We start from the raw sequence: 25,777 nt of genomic DNA, 5'->3' as shown, positions 1-25,777 counted from the left end.
CATGCTGAATGCTCTGAGGTCAGACCCAGGAAGGTGTAAGCTTCTTGCCCTGGAGACAGTATGCTCAGAGAGGAGGCTCCCCCAGAGTCCTGACTGGCTTTGAAGGAGTGGTTCCTCCAGAGCATCCCAGCATCCCCTTCCACACCATGCGCTTCCTGGAAGTCCGCACAGGCACTAACACTCCCTCCTCTGGCCTTTGTCAAGAAGGCTAACAGCATTTTGGGCTGTATAAGTAGGGGCACTGCCAGCAGATCGAGAGACATGATCATTCTCCTCTATTCAACATTGGTGAGGCCTCATCTAGAGTACTATGTCCAGTTTTGGGCCCCACATTGCAAAGAAGGATGTGGAAAAATTGGAAAGTCCAGTGGAGGGCAACAAAAATGATTAGGGGGCTGGAGCACATGACTTCTGAGGAGAAGCTGAGGGAACTGGGATTGTTTAGTCTGCAGAAGAGAAGAACGAGGGGGGATTTGATAGCTGCTTTCAACTACCTGAAAGGGGGTTCCAAAGAGGATGGATCTAAACTGTTCTCAGTGGTAGAAGATGACAGAACAAGGAGCAATGGTCTCAAGTTGCAGTGGGGGAGGTTTAGGTTGGATATTAAGAAAAACTTTTTCACTAGCAGGGTGGTGAAGAACTGGAATGGGTTACCTAGGGAGGTGGTGGAATCTCCTTCCTTAGAGGTTTTTAAGGCCCGGCTTGACAAAGCCCTGGCTGGGATGATTTAGTTGGGAATTGGTCTTGCTTTCAGCAGGGGGTTGGACTAGCTGACCTCCTGAGGTCCCTTCAAAACCTGATATTCTATGATACTCTAAACTGACCACCAAATTTAAGTTGCGTGTTTTTCCCGTCAGGTGAGAACTCTGGGGCAGGGCTGGGGATAAGGAACTTGGGGTGCAGACAAGCTGCCCAGGGCTAGGGCCAAAGAGGACTCCCCTCCACTCTCCCTGGCAGCAGCAAGCTCCAGGGGAGGGACCCCTTCTGCCCCCCCAGTCACTGCACATGCTCCTAGGGTCCCTCTCAGGTCCAGAAAGCCCACTCGCCTCCCCTATGGTGGGTACCGGGGGGAGGGGAAGTTGCCATCACGTGTGGCCTCCCCTGCTGCCACCCCTCACCACAGCCTCACTGGGGATGGGGCTGCCCCTTGCCCAGCATGGTGCAGGAGTGGGGGGTGCAGGGTAGTAGCTGGGGAGGGGCAGAGTATCACAAAATTCACCTAAGCCCCAGCTGCACAGGTCTAGGAAGCTCCCCTCCCCAGTGGTGTAGCCAGGTTCTAACATCAGGGGGAGCGAACACATAAAAAAAGGTGCCAGCCAACATATCCAATTACTAATCAGGTAGTAGGGTTTACAGTGCTATAACAAGAGATTATGCTATTATCTTTATCCAGTCAGCTTGCACGCTACTATTTTGAATTAGTGATAATTCAGAGAGAGAGAAAGAAGAAAGCTGAATTTAGAGAACAATTATTAACCAGATTCCTGGTTATCCACCAGCCACTTTGCTCCAGCCCATGGCACAAAGCCCCATAAACGCAGTAGAATCTGGCCAAGAGACTATTCACCTCAAATTGGCATCTGCTACACTCCCCCCTCCCCCGCCCCCAGTCCCCACTATTCAGGATGTACTGAGTGAAAAGGTGGCATTGTGGAAGCATTTAGCAGGCAATTGAAAACTCCTACAGAGCACTGTGCAGCCCCTGAGATACACAACTGGCACCTTAAAGCACCTTTACCCCCCCCCCCCTTCCTTCACAAGCTGCACTAAGCCCCCTTTCACAGCCCTGGGCACAGCACTGGGGGGGAGGAGTGGGGGGGGCAATAACCCAAAGTCACTCCTTTGCCTCCTGGTCCTGCTGATCCCTCAGCCCCTCTGCTGAAGAGAGACCAGGAGAAAAAAACATCCCCCCCCTTCCCTCTCCACCAGCACCAGCTGAGCTTCAGAGCCCCCTTCCCTACCGCGTGGCTGCCTTGCTCTGCACGGGGCTGCTGCTCCTCAGTCCCCCGCCGCACTGGGGGGGGGGGGCTGCGCTGCCGCCCCTCCTCCTCCCGGCAGAGCCCACCCTGGCTCCGGGAGCGGGCAGCTGCGAGCTCCTCTCCCCGGGGGAGCCCGGCAACCAGCCCAGGCTGCCTGCAGAGCCAGCTGGCGGCCACACGCAAAACCCGGTCCGGACTCCAAGTCCGGAGCCCAGTGCTGGCTGCCTGGAAAGGTGCTGATTTTGTAAAATGTGCTCAAAGGGGAGCAGCTGCTTCCCCCCTTCCACCCCACTATGCTACTGGGTGGGCGGGGATGCTCCGGGGCTGGGGATGATGATAGTGGCAGCCAGGGGCCAGTGCCTGCTCCACGCAGGGCCAGGGGAGAAATCCAGCTCCAGATATTGGTGGAGCACAGCCCACAGCTCTGAATATTCCTGGGGTTGGGGCTCCTCCCGCCCATATAACCCGGCGCCCATGGCCCAGTCTCTCCGACCCCCCACCTCCACCTCCCAGCAATGTCTCCCTGAGGTGAATCCCTCACAGCCCAGCACACACAGCGCAGTGTCAAATCTCTCAGGGTTGTCGGGCAGTCGCTGTCGTGTGTTTCCCCCTCTCACACTTTTCCAATCCTCAGGCAGGACGAGGTTGGGATGAGCCGTGTCTGGATCGAGAGTCACATTCACTGGAGAGAGAATCAGAGCGTTACGGGCAGAGCTCAGCCCTGGGGGAGTCTGGGGCCATTTCTCAAGCTCCCCAGCAGTCCCATTCAGGCTGGGACAGTCCTGGCTCCCAGGGAACTGCCTCTGTCCTGGACACCTGAGGGTACGTCTAGACTACCTGCTGTATCGGTGGGTAGCGATCGATTGAGACACAATATATCGATCCCCGAAAGTGCTCCTGTTGACTCCGGAACTCCACCAGCACGAACGGTGGTAGCATAGTCAACAGGGGGAGCCGCGGACGTCGATCCCACGCCATGAGGATGAGAGGTAAATCGATGTAAGATACTTTGACTTCAGCTATGCTATTCACGTAGCTGAAGTTGCGTATCTCAGATCAAACCCCTCTCCCCAGTGTAGACCAGCCCTGAGACTGAGCAAAGATGTCACTGCAGCTCCTCAGTCTTTGTAACGGGTTCCACTTTATTAGTTTCTCATTTATCACAGAGGCTTCAGCTCCCACATCCCGCTGCTGGTGTTGCCCCATTCCCAGCAGCACAGACACAGCCAGGAAGGTGTCAGAAGTTTGTATTAAGGGAGCAGAAGTGCCAGGTACCAGCTTTATACCCCAGAGGGAAGCTCCCTCCCCTAATGCAGCCTCCACTCCCAGGCCAGGGAACAGAGAGGAAGGTGCAGCAATGGGGAACAGCCACTTAAGACCAGAGAGTAGGAGGTGGCACTGGGTGTGGTAGCACCATCTCCAGCCTAGAGAGAAAGGAGGAGCTGCCAGTCTCACAGGAAGAGCATCTCCCCAATCCAGGAAGCAGGGAGCGGCTCCAATGGGAGAGCCCAGCCCTGCCCAGAGGAAAGGCAGGATGTTGGAGAAGAGCGATGGGGGACCCCCTGCACTGGGGTGAAGCTGAGGGATGTGGCAGAGAGCTCTTTTCGGGGGCGTCTCAATTAAGAGTGTTTCTGTTCATCAGAATGGGCATGAACTCAGCACTAAGGGTGGTGTCAGGACTGTTTTTGTGTCCCTGCCCGCTCCATGGCCCTGACTGAGGCCCTACTCCCTGGCCAGGCTGGGAGACTTGCCCGCTATGGAGAGCCCCTGATACTCCACCTGCCCTGGACATGGGTCCATGGGCCTTTGGCAGCAGTCCCCAGCCCATGTCCCCACTCCCAGCCCATGTCCCCAGCCCATGCACCACCCTGGGCAGGTGAAGGATCCAGGGCTTCCCAGTTCAGTCCCTGGATGGCAGCCTGGTTCTGGCTTCTGGCCTGGCCAGGGCCTCAGGGAAAGAGGAGCAGGAGTGGGGCCATTGAGACAGGCCAGCACCAGGGCGAGATTGGTGCTGTGGGCAGGGGCTGCACTACACAGAGAGGAGCTGCTCAGCTGCCCTGCCCAAAGCACAGACACTGCCTGCCATGCTCCACCCCTGCCAAGGCTTGCAGTGTGTGTGTGTGTGGGGGGGGGCAATGTGGCCCTCTTCCCCCAAACTATGCCCATGCTGAAAAGTGTTCTGGTCATCCCACCTTTAAAAGTGTGTGTGTGTTGTGGGGGGAGACATGGGCCCCTGGATCTCCTTACCGTTTAATGTGTTATTTTTAGGGCTGTGTGTGTCATGGTCGCTGTCAGTTTGGTTGGTAACTTTAGCTACAATCTCATGAAGACGTTTTCTCTGGAGTTTTCTCATAATTTAAAGCCAATCTTCACCTGCAGACTCACCCTGTCTGTGTGCTCCAAATGATACTCCCCTTTTTCTCTCCAGTTCAGACGGCAGAGTGTCTTGGGGGAGAAAGGAGAAGGAGGTGAGATTTCAGACTTTCATATTCATAAGAGCATCCCCACTCTGAAACTGTTTTATAATTATGACAGAGAAACAGACAGAGAGGCCCGGAGACACACTCAGGTATTTAATATAAAAAGGTCTGAAATTTATTTTCCCCTCTTAATCAGGCATCTCTCAGCAATGGAGCCAGCAGCCTTACAGCCTCACAACTATCCCAGGACACACAATCTGTAAGATATTTACTTTTCCCTCCTCATCCCCTCTCTCCCTTCAGACTCCAGTTGGTTTGTCTCATTCACTTGCTGCCTTTTGTCCTAACCTAGACCCAGATCATACAAAGACTTTGGCATAAAGGTAACTTTACCCACTTGGGTCCCTTTGACTGTGGAAGTTCTAAAGCCAGCCAGAGCTACATCCCTGTGACAATGGCCCCCGTGTGTCTTGCCCAGTGTGCAGAGTGTCAGAGGCCCAGCTTTACACGGCCCACCTCCCTCTGTCCCTCGTCCACCCCCTCCCTCTTCCACCCGCCCTCACCACCCCCACCCCATTCCCAGCCCTCTCAGGAACACGCCTTGGGTCTGCAGGTGCTGGGGAGGAGGCACCAGAGGCCCCTGGGCTGGAGGGATCCCTGACCGTGGGGGAGGGGCTTTCTCCTTCCCTACAGCCCATTTGGCCCAAACTAACTGCAAACTGGACCAGAGCTCAGTGATGGGCTGGATCTGCCTTTGAGAAATGTGCCCCATGGCTGGTGATGGGGCAGTAGACGGGGAGGGCTCTGAGCTATAGAGAATTCTTTGCCACGTGTCTGGCTGTTGGGTCTTGCCAAAATGCTCGGTATCCAACTGAGCACCATATCTGGGGTGGGGAAGGAATTTCCCCCCAAGTCAGATTGACAGAGAGCCTGGGGATTTTTTTCCTTCCTTCCTCTGCAGCCTGGGGCACGGGTCAGTTGCAGATTTAAACTAGAGTCAGTGGTGGATTCTCTGTAACTTGTGTATCTATTGGGTTTCCGGGAAACGGGGCGGGCAAAGCCCGCCCCATGCTAACGGATCCCCCCCCCCAGCCTAAGGGGAGGTTCCACAGGGCCTCAGAAACCCACTAATTGCGGGGGACAACTAATAAAAGAACAGGGACAGGGCAGTTATCCTGTTTCTGGGATAAAAGGAGGTAAAAGGTGAAAAGTAGCTGAGGTTGGCTGACTGGGGAGGCAGCCGCAGCTGGGGCCACACCCAATTCGGCCACAACTGGCCCTGATCAAAGGGCTGGGAGCTAGGCAGGCAAGAGTCTCACTGCAGGGCTGCCTGGGAGCAGAGCACAATGTACCTTACACAGAGCAGGGCTGGGGCGGGGCAGGCAGAGCTGGGGAGCTCTGGCCTGGCAAGTCCCCAGGCTGAGGCCTTGTTAAGGGCCAGGGATGGTACTAGGGCTAGAAAGGCAGTAGATCCAACCCCTTTGCTAATGATGAGTGGACATTGTGGACTGCAGGCTGCCCCAGAGAAAGGGGGCTAGATGACTGGCAGTAACCACTGAGGCAAGGTGGGTATAGAGGGTTGGGATTCCCCTGGGAGAGGAGACCCAGAGTGTGGGGGTACTGCTGTGCGCAGAACCCCAAGGTAAAGGGCACTGGGGTCCAGGAGGGACATGGAGGGGCTTGAGGCAGGAGAGACACTGGCCAGCAGGGGGCACTCTGGAGCAGGAAAGCTAATTCCCTGACTGACCAGCAGGAGACGCCGCACTGCTGAGTGCTCAACCAGTTACACTTGAAGTTTTAAAATCATGATTGAGAACTTCAGTAACTTGGCCAGAGGTTAGGGGTCAATTGCAGGAGTGGGTGGGTGAGATTCTGTGGCCTGCAGTGTGCAGTTGGTCAGACTGGATGATCATGATGGTCCCTTCTGGCCTTAAAGTCTTTGAGTCATTTCTTAATTTAACAGCATCATCTAAGTGTGAACCAATTGATCAGCTCCATTCTCTTCTCAGAGGCTTATCCCAATTTCCATTCCTAGATCCCTTCTAAGTACCTTTGAACTTCCCCAGAATCTCGATTAGCGCAATTGTTTTCTGGGAGAAACCGCTGACTCGCTCTTCCAGTTCAGGAGAAATCTCCTTTGGCTGCTGGAACTTCCCCTTCTCACACCTGGAGGGAAACAATTTCACGTGATTATATTTTACTGTGTGACTCATTATAAGTTCTGGCTAGTGAGTCGCTGCTCTAATGGGACTGGAGTTAGAATTCCTCGAGCTCTCCCAGCCTCAGAGCAGATGCAACACAGCCCAGGGCCAAGCAATCTTCCCTTCAAAGGTCATTAATATTCTTCAACTCTGGTCTGGAGAGATCGGCTCTGGGCACAAAAGGGGAATTGAGTCTCCATGGCCAATTCGCTCCTTGGCCTCCATGCTCTCAGGGACAGAAGGTTCCCAGGTGAAGTGCTGTAGAAATCTGCCTCTAGGAACTAGACTGAGACACCAGCTACCCCTTCCCCAGCTCATTTCTCACAGGTCTCCAAACAGCCCTCAGATGGGGAAAGGCTCTTGAAAACTACTGCCCTGGGATGAATCGTGACCAGTGCCCTGCAGTGACAGGCCCATAGTCCATCTCCACAATCCTGAGGCAGCCAGTCCCCCAGGGATGTGACATCTCTACAAAATACTTGAGGTCAGTCTTTCCCACTGACTGGAGAATTCCAGAATCTTCTGTACAAGGGTGAGCACACCAGGATGGAGTTGATCAGAGAGATTTGTATCCAACATGTGATCTCCCCACACATTTTGATGTAGAGCCCTGGGGAGATGCAGCGCTACCCTCATCATCAAGCTCTTTCCCAGCATTGAGGAGTGCGAGGGAGCCACATACCTGCTCAAGGTGGTTCTGACATCCTAGAGGAGAGAGAGACAAAAGAATTTCAGTCCTCTCTGACACACACACACAGGGGATTCCAGGGAAGGGATTTAGGAAGTATGGGGGAAAAGACCCTGCCCTGGCCCCAGGGCCATTGATTCCCTGAGCTAATGGGGCTTTTCCATCTTTCATATCTCTGTGACTCTGCTAAGAATAATACTCACTCAGAGGTCAGGAATGCACATGCCGAGTTACACTGAGATCTCCGACTGCTGGACTCCAGTGCTTATGATTCAGCAGCCCGCTCTTCCCTCTGTGGGGGTCTGAAATGTTTCTAATGATGAGTGCTGGTTTCCAATTGTTCCGGGGGTTGCTCAACCCCATGCCCCACCACCACTCCAAACCTTTCCCCAATGCCACACCCCAGCCCAACTCTTCCCACTCCCACTCAACCTCCACCCTGTCTCTTCCTCACCTCCTCTTGTGAGCTGCCATAAATATTAAGGAAAGAGTAACATAAAATACCTCCTTGCAGCTGTACTGAATCGCTTTACCTCTAAGGGGTTAAGAAGCTCAGATAACCTGGTTGGCTCCTGACCAGAAGGACCGATAAGGAAAGAAGATACTTTCAAATCTGGTGGGTTGGGGGATGTTTTGTTTGGGCTCTGTTTGTTTGTTTCCTCTCCTGATCGAGAGACAGACCAAGCAGCTACAACATCTCCTGAAAAGCTACCTGAAATGATCCATCTAAGATTACAAAAATTCTAACTAAGGCAAGGAAATGTGTTAGGATATTTTTTTGTTTTAGCTTGTGAATTTTCCCTATGCTAAGAGGTAGTTTTATTCCTGTTTTTGTAACTGTGAAGCTGAGTCCAGAAGGGAGTCCTCTGTGTTTTAAATCTTTTTATTACCCTGTAAAGTTACCTTCTATCAATGATTTTGCAGGTGTGATTCTTGTATTTTTTCTTTATAATAAAGTTCTTCTTTTAAGGACCTGATTGATTTTAGTGTCCTAAAGATAAGGATCTGGTCTGTACTTACATTAAAGGCAATTGGTTGGTATATTATTCTCAAGTCTCCTCAGGAAAGGGGGTGAAGGCGCTTGGGGGGATATTTTGGCGGAATAGGGATTCCAAGTGACCCATCTCTGAATTTTTGTTTAAAATCAGTTGGTGGTGGTGGCAGCAATACCGTCCAAGGACAAGGAAAGGAATTTGTGCCTTGGGGAAGTTTTTAACCTAAACTGATGGAATATAAGATTAGGGGTCTTTCATGTGGGTCCCCACATCTGTACCCCAGAGTTCAAAGTGGGGAGGGAATCCTAACATGAGCACACACCCTCCCCGCTCCTCCCCCTCCCTCCCAGCATCTCCTGCACACAGTGGAACAGCTGACTGCAGCAGGCAGATGGTGCTGGAAGAAGGGGGAGGAGTTGATCGGCAGGGCTGATGGTGGGTAGCACTGAGGGGGAGAGCTGGCTGTCCTGGAGCACCCACCTATGTTTCTCATTCAGTCTCACCTGTAGGAATTCACTCGCTGGCTTCTGACACTTCCCCTCCAGCTCACTGATCAGCTCACCGAGATGGGAAATCTGCTCAGAGAGTTTACTAACATTTTCCTTCTGGATCCTCACAATCTCCTCATCTAGCTTCTCCAGCTGGGCCAGCAGGAGTCGCTCTTGTTCCTCCAGGAACTGCCGCAGTTGCTGAAATTCAGATACAATCTTCTGCCTCTCGGTTTGTGTTTGTTTCTGTATGAAAATAGGGCAAGGGCTGGTCAGGGACATGGATAGAGCCCAGGGTCCTTTCATGGAGAGCTGAGTGTGCAGGAGAGTGATTTTCTGTGAAAATCCTATAATTTCTGACATTTGACTCTACCCTTTGGGTACTAGGCAGGGGATTCTCTCACACCTTCCCCTTTGGCCCCGGTATCCCCCTGAAAGGGAAGTTTCTCTGTCAGTCATGGTCAGCATCTTCTGTTATTTATGGTCTGTGGAAATTCAGACCCAGAGCAGCAGGAGGCAGGACTCAGCACTACACTGACAGAGACGTCAGGGGAGTTAAAAGAAACAAACGTTTTAAAATGCACAAAATGTCTAGACACAGTTGACAGCACTTCACAGGGACATTCAGTTCACTTGGGGGGATTTCTGGGTAAGCCACAAAGGCTACTCATCAATTGAAAGGGAAGCTTAGGGCTTGTCTACACATAAATCAAACCCAACAATCCATGGTCATGGAGAAATACACACATAAGCCCATGTTCACCAAGGCCACACAGGAGTTTGCCTCCAAACAGACCTCCCACTACCAATCTCTGCTGATTCATAACAACAGGCACCTACCAGATAATCCCGGCTATTCCCCTCTCCAGTCGCTTTCAATCCCAGCAGCTTTTCTCTCTCTTCCCTCAGAGTCTTCAAATGGGCCTGGATTCTTTCCTGAAAAAACAGAAATGATTTGGGCGGTTTCATCTGGATAGTTGAGAGGTGCTTGGAAGTGGGTGTTTTTGCACCCAAAACCCAAGATGACTGTAGTTCTAATCGCTTTGTGACATCAGGGCCACCAAGGAGATCAAACCTCATTAATAGAGATTGGGAGCGTGTCACATTCAGACTCATTACCAATTCCGGTTCAGTGTTTTTAGTAATTAGGGATTTCAATTATAACCAAGCTTTACTGGTATTTGTGAACTGATTAGTGGTACAGAGCAAACAGGGCACTGGAGTTACATGGGAGTGAATCAATAAACCTGTTTTGTAGAAGGTTTAAAGAACCAAGTGATACAAATCCTTGAAGCCACCCAGGTTTCACCCTTGAAGCCCTGGGGACTGCACTGGTTGGGCAGAGCTGGTTTAAGCACCAGGGCAAACCCCATGAGACGTCGGGAGGCCATTCGTCTGGTTTGAAGCTGCGCAATCCCAGTTTTGTGGAGCACTGTCCCTGTCCGGTAGGGACTTGCCACTGAACGTGGCTTTGTCTGGTGCAAAAGGGAGAGGAGGAGACGGAGGATGCAGGAGGACATCCATGAGGATGGGAGTGGCACCTTCATGCAGAATGATGCAGGCAGGTGGCACACTGAAAAAAGCGGTGGTGGGTCCCACACAGGGTGAGTGATACTAGTGAGGACGGGCCCATGCAGGCAGGCGTGGGTATATCCGATGTTCTGGGGATGCCTCGGTGACCTCCCTAATTAGACATGATGCAGATTTGTGTAAAGAATGGCTTTGGCTTTGCCCTACTACTGTCCTAAAGCCTTTCCGTGGCAATGCCCCCTGGGCAGATGCCCCACTGTCCCATTCCCTGGTAAAGATCCCGGAAGCAGTGCATTCTGGGAGATTTCAAAAGGCTGCCTGGTGGGACTCATGCAGGCGTTTCAAACTCAAATGACCACGAGGGACACATGAGGACTAGTACATTGGCCTGAAGGCCGCATTACTGACACCTCCCCACACCGCCCTCGGCCCCGCCCTCACTCCAAACCTTCCCTGCCCCCATTCCAACCCCTTCCCCAAAATCCCCACCCCAACTCCGCCCCCCCCGCCCCCAGGTGTGGGGTGAGGCAGGGGCTCAAGGCAGGGAGTTGGGGTGTGGGGTGCAGGAGGGATGAAGGGTGCAGCAGGGGGTTAGGGCAGGGAGTTAGGGTGCAGGAGGGGCATGGCAGGGGGCTCAGGGCAATGGGTTGGGGTGTGGGGTGCAGCAGGGGGTCAGGGCAGGGAGTTGGGATGCAGGAGGGGTGTGACAGGGGGTCGGGGTGCAGGATGCGGCAAGGGGCTCAGGGCAGGAGGTTCGATTGCAGGAGCAGTTCGGGGGGCAGGCTCTGTCCCAGCGTGCACCGGGGGAAGGGCAGGCTCTTCCTGCCCTGCCCCTGCGCCGCTCCGGGAAGCCGCTGGAAAATGCGGGAGCAGGGGCACGGGGTGTGTGTGTTGCTGTTGCTTCAGGCACTGCCCCCAACATCTCCCATTGGTTGGGAACGGGGAACCGCAGCCAATGGGATCCGCTGGGGGTGGTGCCTGAAGCAACAGCAACACACACACCCCTGCGCCTCTGCTCCCCCAGGTTCCGTCCGCTTCCCGGAGTGGCGCGAGGGCAGAGCCGGCCGACAGGAAGGGAACCTGCCCTGCCCCTGGTGCGCGTGGGGCCGGAGCCGCTCTAGATAAACGCTGGGGGGAGGCCGCGAGGAGATTGCGGGCCACAGAAAATAACCTCGCAGGCACATGTTTGAGACCCTGGACTAATGTAACCACTTTGGCTGGTCCTTGCCCACGTACACAACAGAACAGAACAGGTTAGACTGGCACTGGTCAGCAGAACCAGTGAAATCCCAGTGGTACTTGGCATGGACCTGAGCTGTCTGGAGCCCTTTTGTGTGCGGACTGAAGGTGCTCGGGGTCCCACACACTCTTTAGCCCAGTGATCTCCGCTAGTGCAGGCCGGCAGCATCTGAGTTAAATCCCTCGTGGAGCAGCACAGGAGTTCAGAATCCCAGTGAGAAACCTCCTCTCCCTGGTGGGCCTGGGACCTTTATCAAGGCGTCTCTCCCTCCTAACGGAGACACTTCATCACTGGGTGGGGCTGATGCTAAGATGGCAGCATGGCAAAGTGGTTTGGGCCTTGGCCAGGGTCTAAGGACATCTGGGTTCTATGCTAAGCTCTGTCACTGACATGCTGGGTGATTGTGTGCAACTCACTGCCCCAGTTTGTGCCTCAGTTTCCCTTCCCACCTTTTGTCTAGCGCTAGACCGGTGATCACCTACCAATCAATTGCAATTGACTAATAGATCCTGGAGATTCTCCCAGTCAATCACGATCTCTGGCAGCGCAGGCAGGCTCCCTGCCTGCCCCAGCCGTGCGGCACTCCCAGAAGGGTCCAGCATGTCCCCACAGCCTGGGGTGAGGGCAGCATTCCCTTCACCTGGCTCTCGCCTGCAAGGACCATCCCCGCAGCTCCCATTGGCCAGAAATGGGGAACTGTGGCCAATGGGAGCTGTGGGATTGGTTCCTGCAGAGAGAGGCAGCGTGTGTAGCCACATGCTCCCCTCCAGGGGCCACAGGGGCACATTGGCCCCTTCCAGGAGTGGCGCAGGCAGTGGTGAGCTGGAGCCGGTTCCCACAGGTTCCCAAGAACCGGTTGCTAAAAATAGACCTCCGTGGAGAACCGGTTGTTAAAGGGACAGGGAGTGGGCAAAGAACTCTGGTCCGTGGGCCGGACCATCCTGTTGCTCCCAGGATTCCCAGCTGGGGAGGCTGATGCTCCCCCGGCCCTTCCCCCGCTTCTCCCAGCTGCAGCGTGGCCAGCCGTCGGCATCTGCTGGGCATCTCAGCTGAGTTCCGATGTTGTCCTGCTGCCGCTTTTTGAGAGGCCCGTCAAGGTGTGGGGGGGCTGCTGCAAGCTCCAGGGCTGGCCAGAGGGGAGGGAAGGAGAGGGGAAAAGTGAGTCAATTGGTCCGGGCTCTGCAGGGACCCCTGGCCCCACAAGGATGTCTCCCCCGGGCCCTCCCCTGCTTCCCCCCCTCTTAAATCAGAACTTTTTATAGGGAACCCGTTGTTAAGATTTTGGCAGCTCATCACTGGGCGCAGGGTTGGGACAGGCAGGGAGCCTGCATTAGCCCCGCTGCTCTACTGACCGGGAGCCACCTGAGGTAAGTCAGTGTCGCCCAGCTAGAGCCAGCTTCCCAGACCCCCTCCTGCACCCCAACCCCCTACTCCAGTCCTGACCCTCCTCCCAGAACCAGCACCCTGTGCCCTCACCTGCACCCCAACCCTCTGCCCCAGCTTGGAGCCCTCTCCTGTACCCCAACCCTCTGCCCCAGGCTCAGCCCAGAGCCCCCTCCCAGACTGCAAACGCCTCGGCTCCAGCCCAGAGCCCCCACCCCCTCCTGAATCCCAACCTCCTGCCACAGACCGGTGACCGTGAGTGAGGGTGGGGGAGAGCAATGGAGGGGAGGGGCATGGAGTGAGCGGTGCTTCTGGGGGTGGGGTAAATCCTGCTTTCAAGATTTGATATTTTGCCTCTGTTGCCGCACTGCCAGACCATTAATTTTGTTATAGCATCTCCCCACACAATGAAGACTTTGCAGAGCTGAATGATGAGTCACACCTGTGCCAGGTAACTTTCAGTGAAATTAGCCTGTCATTAAAACCCCAAAGTTAACCCATTAAATTTGACAGCTATTCCCTACCTTGTACTCCTGGGCAGCCTCCTAGATGGGAACCACTGTGTGAGCGCGGTGAGCCTGGGATCTGTCGCACACCACACAGATGGGGGTTTGATCCTCCTCGCAGAACAGTTTCAGAGCTTCCTGGTGTTCCCCACACACCCCGTCCCCTCCTGCTCCTTTTGCCGCCTGTAAACTCAACTGCTTGACGAGTTCTAGGATCCTTGCCAGCTGCCTGTTGGGCCTGAGGTTTCCCTGTTGCACAGTTTCTCTGCACTGAGGGCAGGAGGCGGCTGTATCGGATCCCTCCCAGCACTGGCTGATGCAGGCTCGGCAGAAATTGTGCCCACACTCCAGAGTGACAGGTTCTGTGAAATACTCCAGACAGACGGGACATGTCGCTTCCTCCTGGAGACTTTTCATGGAGTTCTCTGCAGCCATGGCTCTCTCTGGGCAGTTTGTAACAGGCTTTGTTTCAAATTCCTGAATTCAAACTATGCCCCGCCTGCAGCAGCAAGGGGGTGTTTTCTTGCCTGAAAATGACTCCTGCTGTTTGCTGAGCAGGAAGGACCCAGCCAATTTTACCCTTGGAGGCTTTAGTGTAAAAATGTACAATCACACCAGTGACAGGTAACTTTCAGTGAAATCAGCCTGTAATTAAAACCCCAAAGGGCTCCGGGCCTGCAATCAGCCCCTGAGCTGGTGGGGAGGGTCACTGAGACATCCCCCTGTGAGGCTGAACCTGGAGGAGCAGGAGCTGGGTATCTAAGGAGTGATAGTCAGGCTGGGCAGAACTATTTTGTTATAATATATAATTTTGACAGATGTTTATTTTAATCAATTTTTATATTTATTGATTTAAACTTTCACAGCTGCACAACAATCTGGGTTTTAAGCATTTCATTCCAATTAAAATGTTCACGCTTGTGGGAAATTATGGGGGGATCAGACAATATTTTGGTCAGACCAGAACTATTTAATGACACTGGACACTGAGAGTCAAAAATTTTGAAGCTTTAGAACTGTTAAAATTGTCTGTGAACAGGTAAATCTCCTCCCTCCCCCAGCAGCTCCCCCAGGGCAGTAACCCAGAGCCTCCCCCACCACCACACAGACCGAGGCTGAAAGTCCATCTGATGGCAGCTCAGGGGCCTGTGGAATGTGCTGGGAGCTCAGCCTGGGCCCTAGTGGGGCAGGTGCCCCTGTAACACAACCACTCCCAGCAAGGCCTGCCCCCATTTTCTCCCTGTTTGTCAGTCCCAGCAGAGAGACCAGGGACTGCAGGGAGACCAAGCTCCTGTCTCCCAGGTGAGGGCTGGGGCCCAATGGCCGAGGGCAGCGGGTGTGCGGGGAGCTCGCACTAGGGGCTGCAGGGTACCTGGTGTGGGATAAACAGAGACCTCTCAGGCCACTTGCCCGTTGCGGCTGCAGGAGGGGATGTGGGGACAGACTGAGGAGGCCTGGGAAGCCGAAATTGGGGAGAAGGGGAGGGAATTCAGCTGTGGCAGGGGAGCCGCGCTGGGCAGAGATGCTGCTGCGGATGCAGCTAGTTACCCGTGTCCAGCATTGCAGCATTTAACAACATGGTTAATAGACGTTGCGGCTCAGCGGAGGGAAGTGCTGATCATTTGCTGGTCTCCGCGGGGCTTGAGATTTGCAGGCATCGTTCAAACACCTTTCCCCTGCTGCTCCCTCAGGTACCTGGGTCTTCACTCAGCATTGCAGAGCGGAGCAGATTCAGTGCTTTGGTACAGGGTTACAGGAAGGGAAAAGACTGGAATGGTGCATATCGTACCTGTCATTTCTCTCCAGTGGCTGTCGGATGTACCGTGTGCAGCTGGTTACTTAGAGACATTCAGTCAGACAGCTGGGGTGGCATTTTTGTGCTCTGCCCCTTTCTCAGTAAACAGACTTTTCAGGATCAGGACACTGACTCATAAGCTTTCTGGGTCTACTTGCTCAGCATCTGCTCAGAGCTCAGCACCGTGAGGCCCTCGTCCTCCATAGACTGTAATGCGAAGAGACACACAGGCATTGTATAGATGGGAAAACTGAGGCAGAGAGAGGGGTGGTTCAGTAGGCCCCCTACTCAGTGACTGCAAGGGCCAGTGCAGACCTTAGCAGCCAGGGCCAGCTTCAGGCACCAGCCTACCAAGCACGTGCTTGGGGCGGCACCTTGGGAGGGGGCGGCGATCGGGGTTTGGTTTTTTTGTTTTTGGTTTGGACAGGCGGCGCTGAGGGGGGTGGGAACTTGGGCGGCGCAACGTGATGGTCGGGGGGGTGGGGACTTGGGCAGTGCTGGGGAGGGGGAGGGGACTTGGGCGGCGCGACGTGGCGCTCAGGGGGGTGGGGACTTGGGTTGTGCGACATGGCGCTTGGGGGGGCGAGGACATGGGCGGTGCGACGCGGCGCTCGGCGAGGGGTCGGGCGCCGCTCTTTTTTTTTCCTTGGGGCGGCAGAAGTGTTAGAGCCCTGGAACTCTCTTGTGTTTTAGCTGGTTAAGTGAAAGAGCAATAATGTTGGATGTGTGCAGAGAGTCTCTCCATGTGTTAAATGGTCACAATGTGCCCCCGGAGAGAATTCAGCTGAAACCAGTAGGCTCTCACCTTGGCATGGAGTTCTGGGAGACGGTGCATTCAGGCATGGGGGAGTCTGGAGGGTCAGCTCTGCACTATGGGTTAGGCAGCGGGTTTCACGCCTCAGATAGGGGGCTAGAGAGCCCCCCAAGAATGTGCCCAGGGACCCCAAGACTGGAGCAGTGGATGGGCTCTGTTCCAGTCCCAGAGGCTTGAATTATCAGAGGATCCTGGGGCCCAGTTGCTTGGGTTCCCCTTACTGCAGTCCGGTGGCACCTAACCGGGTCTGTGACAGACGGACGCACCCCCCTCCCCCCGAAACTGTCACTGCCCAGCATCCAAACACCCTTAACTCTGACCAGCTGAGTTCTGGTGACTATTTCTACATGTCTGAAATATTAAATTCAGAGACATGAATGGAGCGGTTTCCCCCTCAGGGCTGCCACATCCCTTTGCCTTGTGCTGAGGGGGGCTCTTTCCTGTACCTGGATTAGGGGGAGTCTCTCCCTCCAGCGCTGCCACCTCCTGCTCCCTTTGTCTTCGGGTACAGCGGGTTCTATTAATGGCTCTTCCTGGGCTGGGCAGACACTGTCTCCTGCTCCAGGTCTCCAGGCAGGGCCCGATTACCCATTAGGCTAATGTGGCTTTAGCCTTAGGCCCTCCTATTTTTTAGGCCCTACTGGTCAGGCAGGGGCCGGGCTGAGTGGGGTGGGGAGTGAGCTTGCTTCGGGAGCCCTGCTGGAGCCAGCAGCAAAGGCAGAGCAGCCCCCTGTGGCTTGGAAGCTGCTCAGCCGGCAGCCTGTTGCTTCTGCTCCCTCCTGTCTGTGTCTCCTGGCGCTGCAGGATCACACTCACAGGCGTGCGCAGCACATTCCATTCGGGTGTGCACCCCGGGAATTTTATTTATTTTTTTAAAGGCGAACATCATAAAGCTTGGTGTGTGTGAGGGGGTGCGGTGTGCAGGAAGGGGCTCAGGACAGGGGGTTGGGGTGCAGGAGGGGTGCAAGCAGGGGGCCTCATCTCTTAAAACCCTGCCTATGGAAATAATCATCTAGAATTACAAAAATAGTAAGTAAAGCCACGCAAGGCTTTACACTGCCTACGTCCCTCTGTCCCTTGTCCACCCCACTCCCTCTTCCACCCACTCTCACCAACCCCACCCCATTCCCAGCCCTCTCAGGAACACGCCTTGTGCCTGCAGCTGCTGGGGAGGAGGCACAAGAGGCCCCTGTGCTGGAGGGATCCCTGACCGTGGGGGAGGGGCTTTCTCCTTCCCTGCAACCCATGTGCCCAGACGAGCTGCATACAGGACCAGAGCCCAGTGATGGACTGGATCCAGCTTTAACAAATGCCCTTTAATTTAGGGTCTAGATTTTGGGTGCCAACCTTTAGGTACCTGGGGCCTGGTTCTCAGAGGGGTTGGGCACCTGCAGCTCCACTGACCCCACCTGCAGCTGTGGAGGCTACATGGTTCTGGCGTACATGCCCTGCAGCTCTCTAGCTGGGAGATTTCAAAGGCTGCCTGGTGGGACTAACGGAACCGCTCTAGTTGGTCCTTGCCCACGTACACAACAGAACAGGTCAGATCGACACCAGTCAGCTCCAGCCTGGGGTTAGTTTGGCTACAATCTAGTCTTGGCATGTTAGACAAAGGGGCCAGATATATGCTTAGGTCAAATATGTGCTCATACATTTGTCAATCCCACTGCCTGTTTTTCTAGTTGCTATCCATGTCTAAAGTTACATGGACACAGGATATATATATGATGTATACCTAAAAAGGGAATGAGTTAAACAGATGTGCCTGCCCATGGGAGAGGATGTGAAGAGAGGGGAACCATAAAGAAGGAATGTGGGGGAAAGGGGGGAGGCGAACAGTTGGTCCCTAATTTTTACCAGACACAAATGTAAAGAATGCATAGGTTAGCAGAATTTGACGCGCTAAGTTGTTTGTTCATGGGTATAAAAGGACATGCTTTGTGCCTGTATAGTGTGCTCCTTCTCAGGCACAAGCCGAGAAGGACACCCACTCAGCTGATTGAATAAAGAATCTGGTAACCGTCCCCCTGTCTTTCCGTGCCTCCTTGGGGTAATTGGAAAAGCTCCAGGGGGAACGAGCTTATTTGGCTAACAAATGGTGACTCCGCTGGGACTTCTCTCCCTGTAGGGGGCGCTTGACTGGCGGCCGAGGACGACCCAGGAGAGTGGCCACCTCGGGCTGTGGTTTGCTCGAGCTCCAGGTCGCCTCAATCGGCCGGGATGGCTGCGCCCCCTCTATAGAGAACTCCACAGGCCACGGAAGCAGGGCGGACGAAGCAGAGGGGAGTCCAACTGCCGGACGCGGCCACTCCAGGCGGTAAGTGCGTTTGCCTGTCGGGTTTGAGGTATAATGCCTAACAGGAGCGCCCCTGCAGTGTAGGTTGGACACGGGAACCCTCTAGGCAGTACGTGCATGGGATAGTGGACTGCAGTATGCTATGTGTTATGTCAAATGTGTAATGTTCCTTGTTAAGTAATTACTTGCCAATGACTAACTCCACCAGCCCGTGGGCTGTTCTGGACAATTACTGGGACTTAGAACAACCCCAGGGGTTGATCCTGTTTTTAACGACAGTATTCTTGTTCTTTCTATTAATGTTATATTGGAGACCGAAGTTATAATCACTCGAGCAGACCATTAGGAAACCTGTGTATGAAAGGAGTGAATGCCGCTGAGGTCTGGGACTTAAGCTGATCCTAGCCGCCCCAAGATTTCTGCGAGGGGAAACTCGATGACCGGAAAATCTTGATCGCAAAGGGGGTCAGCCAAACCTCGTGACCCAGTGGAAACCTGAATGAATGATACTTTTTCTTTTCTTTCCCTCTCCTCAAAAGATCAGGTCAAAATATAATGGGGTCCTCTCAAAGCACCTTTCCTGGGACACCCCTAGGGTGTATGTTGAATAATTGGAAAGCGTTTAGACGCCAGGCTGATTATGGCATTGTGTTATGTAAGGACAGTCTTATAAAGTTCTGTACTCTGGAATGGGTAACACTCGGGGTGGAATGGCCCGAGGGGGGGACACTCAAACCAGAAATCTTACAAGCTGTGCATAGCACTGTAACCCGAAAAGGCAATTGGGATCAATATCCTTATATAGATATTTGGCAAGACCTCGTGGCCAACCCCCCCCCTTGGTTGCAAAAATGTAAAACACGAACTCTTAAAACTCTGATGGCCCATGCCCCCGTTAAAAAGCCCGGTCCCCCTGTTAAGAAATCTTGTCCACCAACTATAATTCCTTCTGCCCCTGATCCTATGCCTCCTCCCCCTCTGTATCCTGGCATCCCGGTCCTGGCAGCCCCGATAAATGACCCCCCTCCCTCTGAGGGTGATACCTTAACTATCAAACAAGGAGATGAGCCAGACGTCCCAGGCTCCTCCAAGCAGAAGCCCCCTCCGACTTCCTCAGGCCCCTGGGTGTCTGATAACACTAGGAGCAAGGTGACGATCCACCCGAGTCCCACAATGACTCCCAAAAGGAGGGTGTGGAAAATGGCACCCAATTACACACCTGGGGACACTCAATTAACCCTTACTCGCTCCCCAGACAGTGAGGGTAACACGGCGTACACGATGCCATTAAGGGAGGCTTTAACCTCAAACGGTCAACTCACTATGCTTTATGTCCCCTTCACTAGCAGTGATTTATATAATTGGAAGCACCAGAATCCCCCGTTTTCGGAGGATCCCGCCCCGCTAATGGCAGTATTCGAAACCTTGATCTCGGCCCACAATCCTACCTGGGGCGATATGAGAGTCGCTCTAAATACCCTGCTCACTGCTGAGGAAAGGCGTTTGGTCCTCTCAAAAGCCCGTGAGGGGCTTAAAGCCAGGGAAAAGAGCTCGGCTGAAATAGCCGCAATGCTCCCCGAGACTATGCCCGAATGGAAGCATGAAGATGATGGGGGTCGAGGGAAGCATCGCGACTATGCTGTAGCTATAGTAGAGGGGATGAGGCGCTGTATTAGAAAAACACCAAATTGGGCTAAGCTGTATAATATTCGACAGGAAAAGAGTGAAAATCCAGCTGCCTTTTATGAACGCCTGTGTAACACTTGTAAGAGGTACACAGACCTTGATCCGGAAGATGCCAATGGAAAGCGGGTATTGATTCCCCTCTTCATTGGACAATCTTATGAGGACATCAGGAAAAAGCTGCAAAAATTGGAAGGAGCATTGGGTAAAAATATAGAGGAGCTTTTAGAAATTGCAATGAAGGTTTATGATCGCAGAGACGATGAGGAATGAAAGAAAAAGGCCCGCGTTTTGGCACTGGCCCTAAGGGAGGGAAATGAGGAGAAGGGGGGCAAGGCTAAAGGACGATCGGGGCCACCGAGTAAGGGCAAGGGAAAGGGTCCCCGTTTAGGTCGAAATCAATGTGCTATCTGTAAGGAGGAGGGACACTGGAAAAACGAATGCCCCCGGCGACAGGGAAGAGAATACAAGGATAGAGTTTTGCCCTCTCCCATTTACTACAGCAGTACAGGACTTTCGGGGGAGGGATCTTCCCCATAGGGGGGCCGGGGGACCCAGCGGCCCCTCCTGGCAGCACAGGCTGCCAGCTTGGATCCCACGGTAAAAATTAAAGTGGAGGGCCGCCCAATTGAAGCCCTAATCGATACTGGGGCTACCCTTAGTCTACTCCCCCTCAATAAGGCTCCCCGGGGTAGAGCTCAGGGACGTGCCATTGTTCAAGGGATTGAGGGACAGACTACCGCTTTGGAGAAAACTCTCCCTCTCCTAGTAAAAGTCGGGGACCAACAGATCTCTCACCAGTTCATTTGCAGTCCCTCTTGTCCCATAGCACTACTCGGACGAGACATCCTCACTAAATTGCAGGCGGAGATCTCGTTCGAGGATGGGAAAATGGAAGTCAGGATCCCGAAACAACAAACCTCTAATTACCAGATGGCTCTCATAAGTGCTAGAAATCACTCCTCGGAATGTCAGGAGAGTGGCGAGAGCCAGCTGCCGGGGGTTAACTCTGAGGTTTGGGCGGAGGGCGGGAGGAACTGCCCGAGCTAAAAACGCTGCACCGGTGCATATCTCCCTTAAGGAGGGAAGCAGCCCGGCCCGAATTCGACAATACCCCCTTAAGTTAACCACTCGGATCGGGCTGAAACTTCTGATTCAAAAGTTCCTGCAGTGTGGGTGGCTAAGGGAAGGCACATCCCCATACAATACTCCGATAATGGGAGTGCCTAAGCCTAATGGACAGTATCGATTGGTCCAGGACCTGAGACAGATTAACAAGCTAATAGAAGCCCCCTACCCAGTCGTTCCAAATCCCCATACGATTTTAGGCCAAGTACCTAAAAACCACGGCTGGTTCTCGGTCATAGATTTAAAAGACGCCTTCTTTTCCATTCCCCTTGATTTAGAATCTCAAAAGTTGTTTGCCTTTGAATGGGAGGATCCGGACACCCACTACAAGGCCCAATATCTCTGGACCATTGTCCCACAGGGGCTTACCTGTGCGCCTGAGATTTTTGGCAGCCAGCTAAAAAGGGACCTGGCCCCATTCCTAGCTAACCACCCTGCATGTAACATAGTGCAGTATTGTGATGATCTGCTCTTAAGTGCTGAGACAGGGGCAGCCTGCAAGGAACACACTATAGAGCTCCTTAATTACCTTGGGGAACAAGGATATAAAGTTTCAAAGGAGAAAGCTCAATTAGTTAAGCAGCAGGTCACCTTCCTTGGGTACCACCTCTGCCAAGGGAGCCGTAGTTTGGGTAAAGAACGGATCCAGGTTATACTTGATAGCCCTCAGCCCCGGAATCCATGAGAATTAAGGGCATTTCTGGGACTGACTGGCTTTTGTCGGCTTTGGATCCCTGACTATGGGGGAAAAGCCAGACCATTATATGAGTCCCTGACTAAGGAAGGTTTGCTTCACTGGGTATGGACCAAGGAAATGGAAAAAGCATTTCGAGAGCTTAAAGAAGCCTTGGTTCAGCCTCCTGCTCTAGCCCTCCCAGATTCCCGAAAGCCATTCACCCTATACGTTCATGAAAGGGGAGGGGTGGCAGCTGGAGTCCTGTGCCAGAGGTCAGGACCAACCTGGCGACCCATCGGATATTATTCAAAAGTCTTGGACCCCGTCGCCAAGGGATGGCCTGCCTGTTTACGGGCCGTAGCAGCGACCGCCTTCCTCGTTCAGGAAGCCGAAAAATTAACCCTGGGTGGAGATACTGAAGTTGTGGTCCCCCACGGGGTGCCTCAGATACTGGGAACAGGTGCTGGGGAAAAACACCTAAATCCCAGTCGACATACTAGATACGAAGTGGGGCTCTTGTTGGCCCCCAATCTGACCTTTAAGACAGTTAGTTCTCTTAACCCAGCCACCCTACTGCCCGATCCCCAGGCCTCCTCTGAGGTCGGTCCTATTCATGACTGTATTGAAGTCTTGCAACAAGAAACCAAACCCCGATCTGATCTTTCAGACCTGCCTTGGCCCAACCCTGATGTTGAGGGATATGTTGATGGGTCTAGCTATGTGGTAAATGGCAAGCGATTTACTGGGGCGGCGGTGGTGATTAAGGATAAAGGGATACATAAATTTAAACTCAGCCCCAACTTATCTGCTCAGGCAGCGGAACTAGTGGCTCTCATTGAGGCTCTCCGCTTGGGAGCCGGGAAAACCCTTAATTTATATACTGACAGTCGGTATGCTTACATGGTGGTACATGCACACGGGACCCTGTGGAGAGAAAGAGGATTCATTACGGCCTCAGGCCAAAAGATTGCACATGGGAGCCTCATTAAAATGTTGCTCGAGGCCCTAATGCTCCCTCTCCGGGTTGCCGTGATACATGTGCGTGCCCATGGGAAAGCCCCCGAGGCCGAACAGCGGAGGTATAATCAGCTGGCTGATCAGGCCGCGAAGGAGGCCGCCCGAGATGGGGCCTTATGGCTTCTCATGGTTCAGGACACTGAGGCTAAAACCCCTCCTCCCCAATACACAGCCGAGGAGATAGGTCAAGCCCAGGCTGCGGGAGGCCGGCAGGTTTCCTCTGGATGGTGGAGACTACCTGGGGGAGAGGTTTTTGTCCCCAGGCCAGTACTCCAGGAAATCTTCCAGCTCTTGCATAGAGAGGGACATATAGGGTCTGGGGCAATGGTTGATTTGGTTGCCAGATCCCTTAAGGGGCTGGGTATGCACATGGAGGCCCAGAGAATTGTTAATAACTGTGCCGTCTGTCAACAAACTAACCAGAAGGGATGTGGCCCTCCTGCCCCGATGGGAGGCCGACCATGGGCTATGTTCCCTTTTCAAAGGTGGCAGGTTGATTTCGCTGAGGTGCCCCCTTGCAGGGGCTATAAATACCCTGCTTGTATTTGTTGATCAACTTACCGGATGGGTGGAATGTTACCCCAGCCGGCATTGTCAGGCCCGAGCTGTCACCAAAGCCCTGATACAAGAGATACTTCCTCGTTTCCATCTCCCCGAGGTAATTGAGTCTGACAGGGGAAGCCACTTTGTTTCACAAGTGGTCCAGCAGGTGTCCCAGGCTCTCGGCATACAATGGAAACTACATACACCCTGGAGGCCTCAGAGCTCGGGTCAAGTGGAAAGGATGAATAGAACTCTCAAAGATACTCTTACTAAAATATGCACAGAGTCTAACTTAAAGTGGCTCGACGCTTTGCCACTCGCCCTCACCCGCGTTCGAAGGGCCCCACGAAAGGGTCTTAAACTTTCACCCTTTGAGCTGGTCTTTGGGTTTCCTCCCCGAATACTTATCCCAGGGTTCCGGGAGGATGTAACCTGGGAAGTGGGAAATGACTTACTATGGAAACAGGTTTCCGAGTTGCAATCTGTTTTGTTACAGCTGCATCGATACGCGGCGCCTTTCCAGGCCCTTCCCTTGGACCAGACCGTGCATCCCTTCCGGATCGGTGACCAGGTCCTTATCAAAAAGTGGAAGTGCGACCCCCTGACGCCGAGGTGGGACAGTCCACACACTGTTTCGCTCATCAGCCAGGCTGCGGTTAAAATTCTCGGGAGTGACAAATGGACACACCACACACGGGTTAAGCGGTTCCTGACCCCGAACCTGGAAGCCGACTCAACAGAAGAGGACATCAGCCCTCTGTCCACCCCGGCTCCGGAGGCCCGGGGTGGCACGGGCGAAGACACCGTCTGGGAATATCAAGGACTTGACGGACTGAAAGGACTGTTTAAGAAAAAACGATAATGACCTTATTACTGATACTGTTGCTTATGTATTCACACTGCTACTATGGTTGGGAAAATAGGTTTGTACAACTAGGGGAAACAATAGCTAATTCCTTTAATCTTAGTAGTTGCTGGGTATGTGGGGGCCCAGGGGATTGGAATGAATGGCCCTGGGTAGCCCAGCCGGTGCCAGCTAAATGGTGGATCAGTAATTTAAGTGTGGTCCACCAAGGAACAGGAAGCTGGACCGAGGACAGTGAGCCTTGGCGACTCTATTCATCCGGGGTAGGGATCCTTTGTCTCAATCGGACGCGACAAGAGGGGGCGTATGTGGGAGAAAGCCGATGTGAATGGACCCTATCTCTAGGATATGACTGCTACGATCACCCTAGTTGCCATACGTATGATTGTTCTAAATATCAAGGACGATGGAATCACACCCACGTGAAACTCACTAATCATAGCTGGGTACAGTGTTCTTTCCAACATCATCGCAGCGAGGGTTGTAAGGCAGTAGCAGGGGATCATTTCTTTGATTCCCTCTTTATAAGCTGCCAGCGCGATAATACCATCAGTAAGGACCATGTGGTACGTTGGTATCAGTGGGCATGGCAGCACCTTAACGGAACTCGGGTAACCCATTTTAACCATTTCTGGTCTACGACCAATAGCCCTAAATTCGGCTGTAATTGTGCTTGGAGGGAAGGGGCTGAGGCGTGGAAATGTGACTATTGTAATCCCGACGGTACGTCCATCGTCCTAGGGGGTCCCCTAGAAATGGGTAACTCTTTATATTATGAAGAGCCGGGCCCCGAAGACTACCCCGAGACCTGGGAGGGCCCCTTTGCAAAAGGAAAATGGGCCCTAAAAGGCCATTACTGGATATGTGGGCAATACGCTTATCGAAGATTGCCTCCAAATTGGTCAGGAATATGTTATGTTGGATACATCAGGCCCTTGTTCTTTCTACTACCCCAAATTCAGGGAAACAAGTTAGGAATTAAGGTATATGATGATCTGATTAGGGAGAGGCGGTCTGTGGATTCCTCACTAACCGCTGGAAGCTCCCAAACGTGGGGAACTCAAGAATGGCCCCCTGAGAGAATTATAAAACATTATGGACCAGCTACATGGAATCCAAATGAGTGGATCGCAGGGGCAAGGGAGCCCATTTACAACTTAAATCGGATAATTAGGCTGCAAGCCATTTTGGAAATAATAACTAATCAAACGGCTGCGGCTCTTGATCTTTTAGCCGATCAGTCCACTCAGATGAGGAATGTGATTTATCAGCACCATCTAGTTCTTGATTATTTGTTGGCAGAGGAAGGGGGAATCTGTGCAAAATTAAATGAGTCTAATTGCTGTTTACAAATAGATGATAATGGAAAAGCGGTAAAACAGATAACAAAAGAAATGAGGAAATTAGCCCATGTCCCGGTCCAAACCTGGGGTGGGTGGAGTATGGATTGGTTCACGTCCTGGTTGCCCCAACTCGGATGGCTCCGAGAAGGCTTTCTTCTCTTTGTACTCTTTATCACAACCCTATTAA

General features: G+C 53.2%; 1 protein-coding gene and 1 pseudogene across 1 annotated transcript; one reads left to right on the top strand and one right to left on the bottom strand.

The window, feature by feature from the left end:
• Nucleotides 1–13,865, bottom strand: part of LOC123344864 — a 136,714-nt pseudogene extending 122,849 nt beyond the window's left edge.
• A 6,039-nt stretch (nt 13,866–19,904) lies between these two features.
• Nucleotides 19,905–24,244, top strand: LOC123346629. Its single transcript, XM_044984107.1, is given in 4 exon segments — nt 19,905–20,495; nt 20,559–20,988; nt 21,899–23,052; nt 23,879–24,244. Coding segments are annotated over 4 exon segments (2,541 nt in total).
• The last annotated feature ends 1,533 nt before the right edge of the window (nt 24,245–25,777 follow it).

This window comes from Mauremys mutica, chromosome 12 (genome assembly GCF_020497125.1).
Source record: "Mauremys mutica isolate MM-2020 ecotype Southern chromosome 12, ASM2049712v1, whole genome shotgun sequence".
NCBI classification, from domain to species: domain Eukaryota; kingdom Metazoa; phylum Chordata; order Testudines; family Geoemydidae; genus Mauremys; species Mauremys mutica.
The sequence above is the reverse complement of the archived record's forward strand: the minus strand, read 5'-3'. Positions and strand labels throughout refer to the sequence as shown.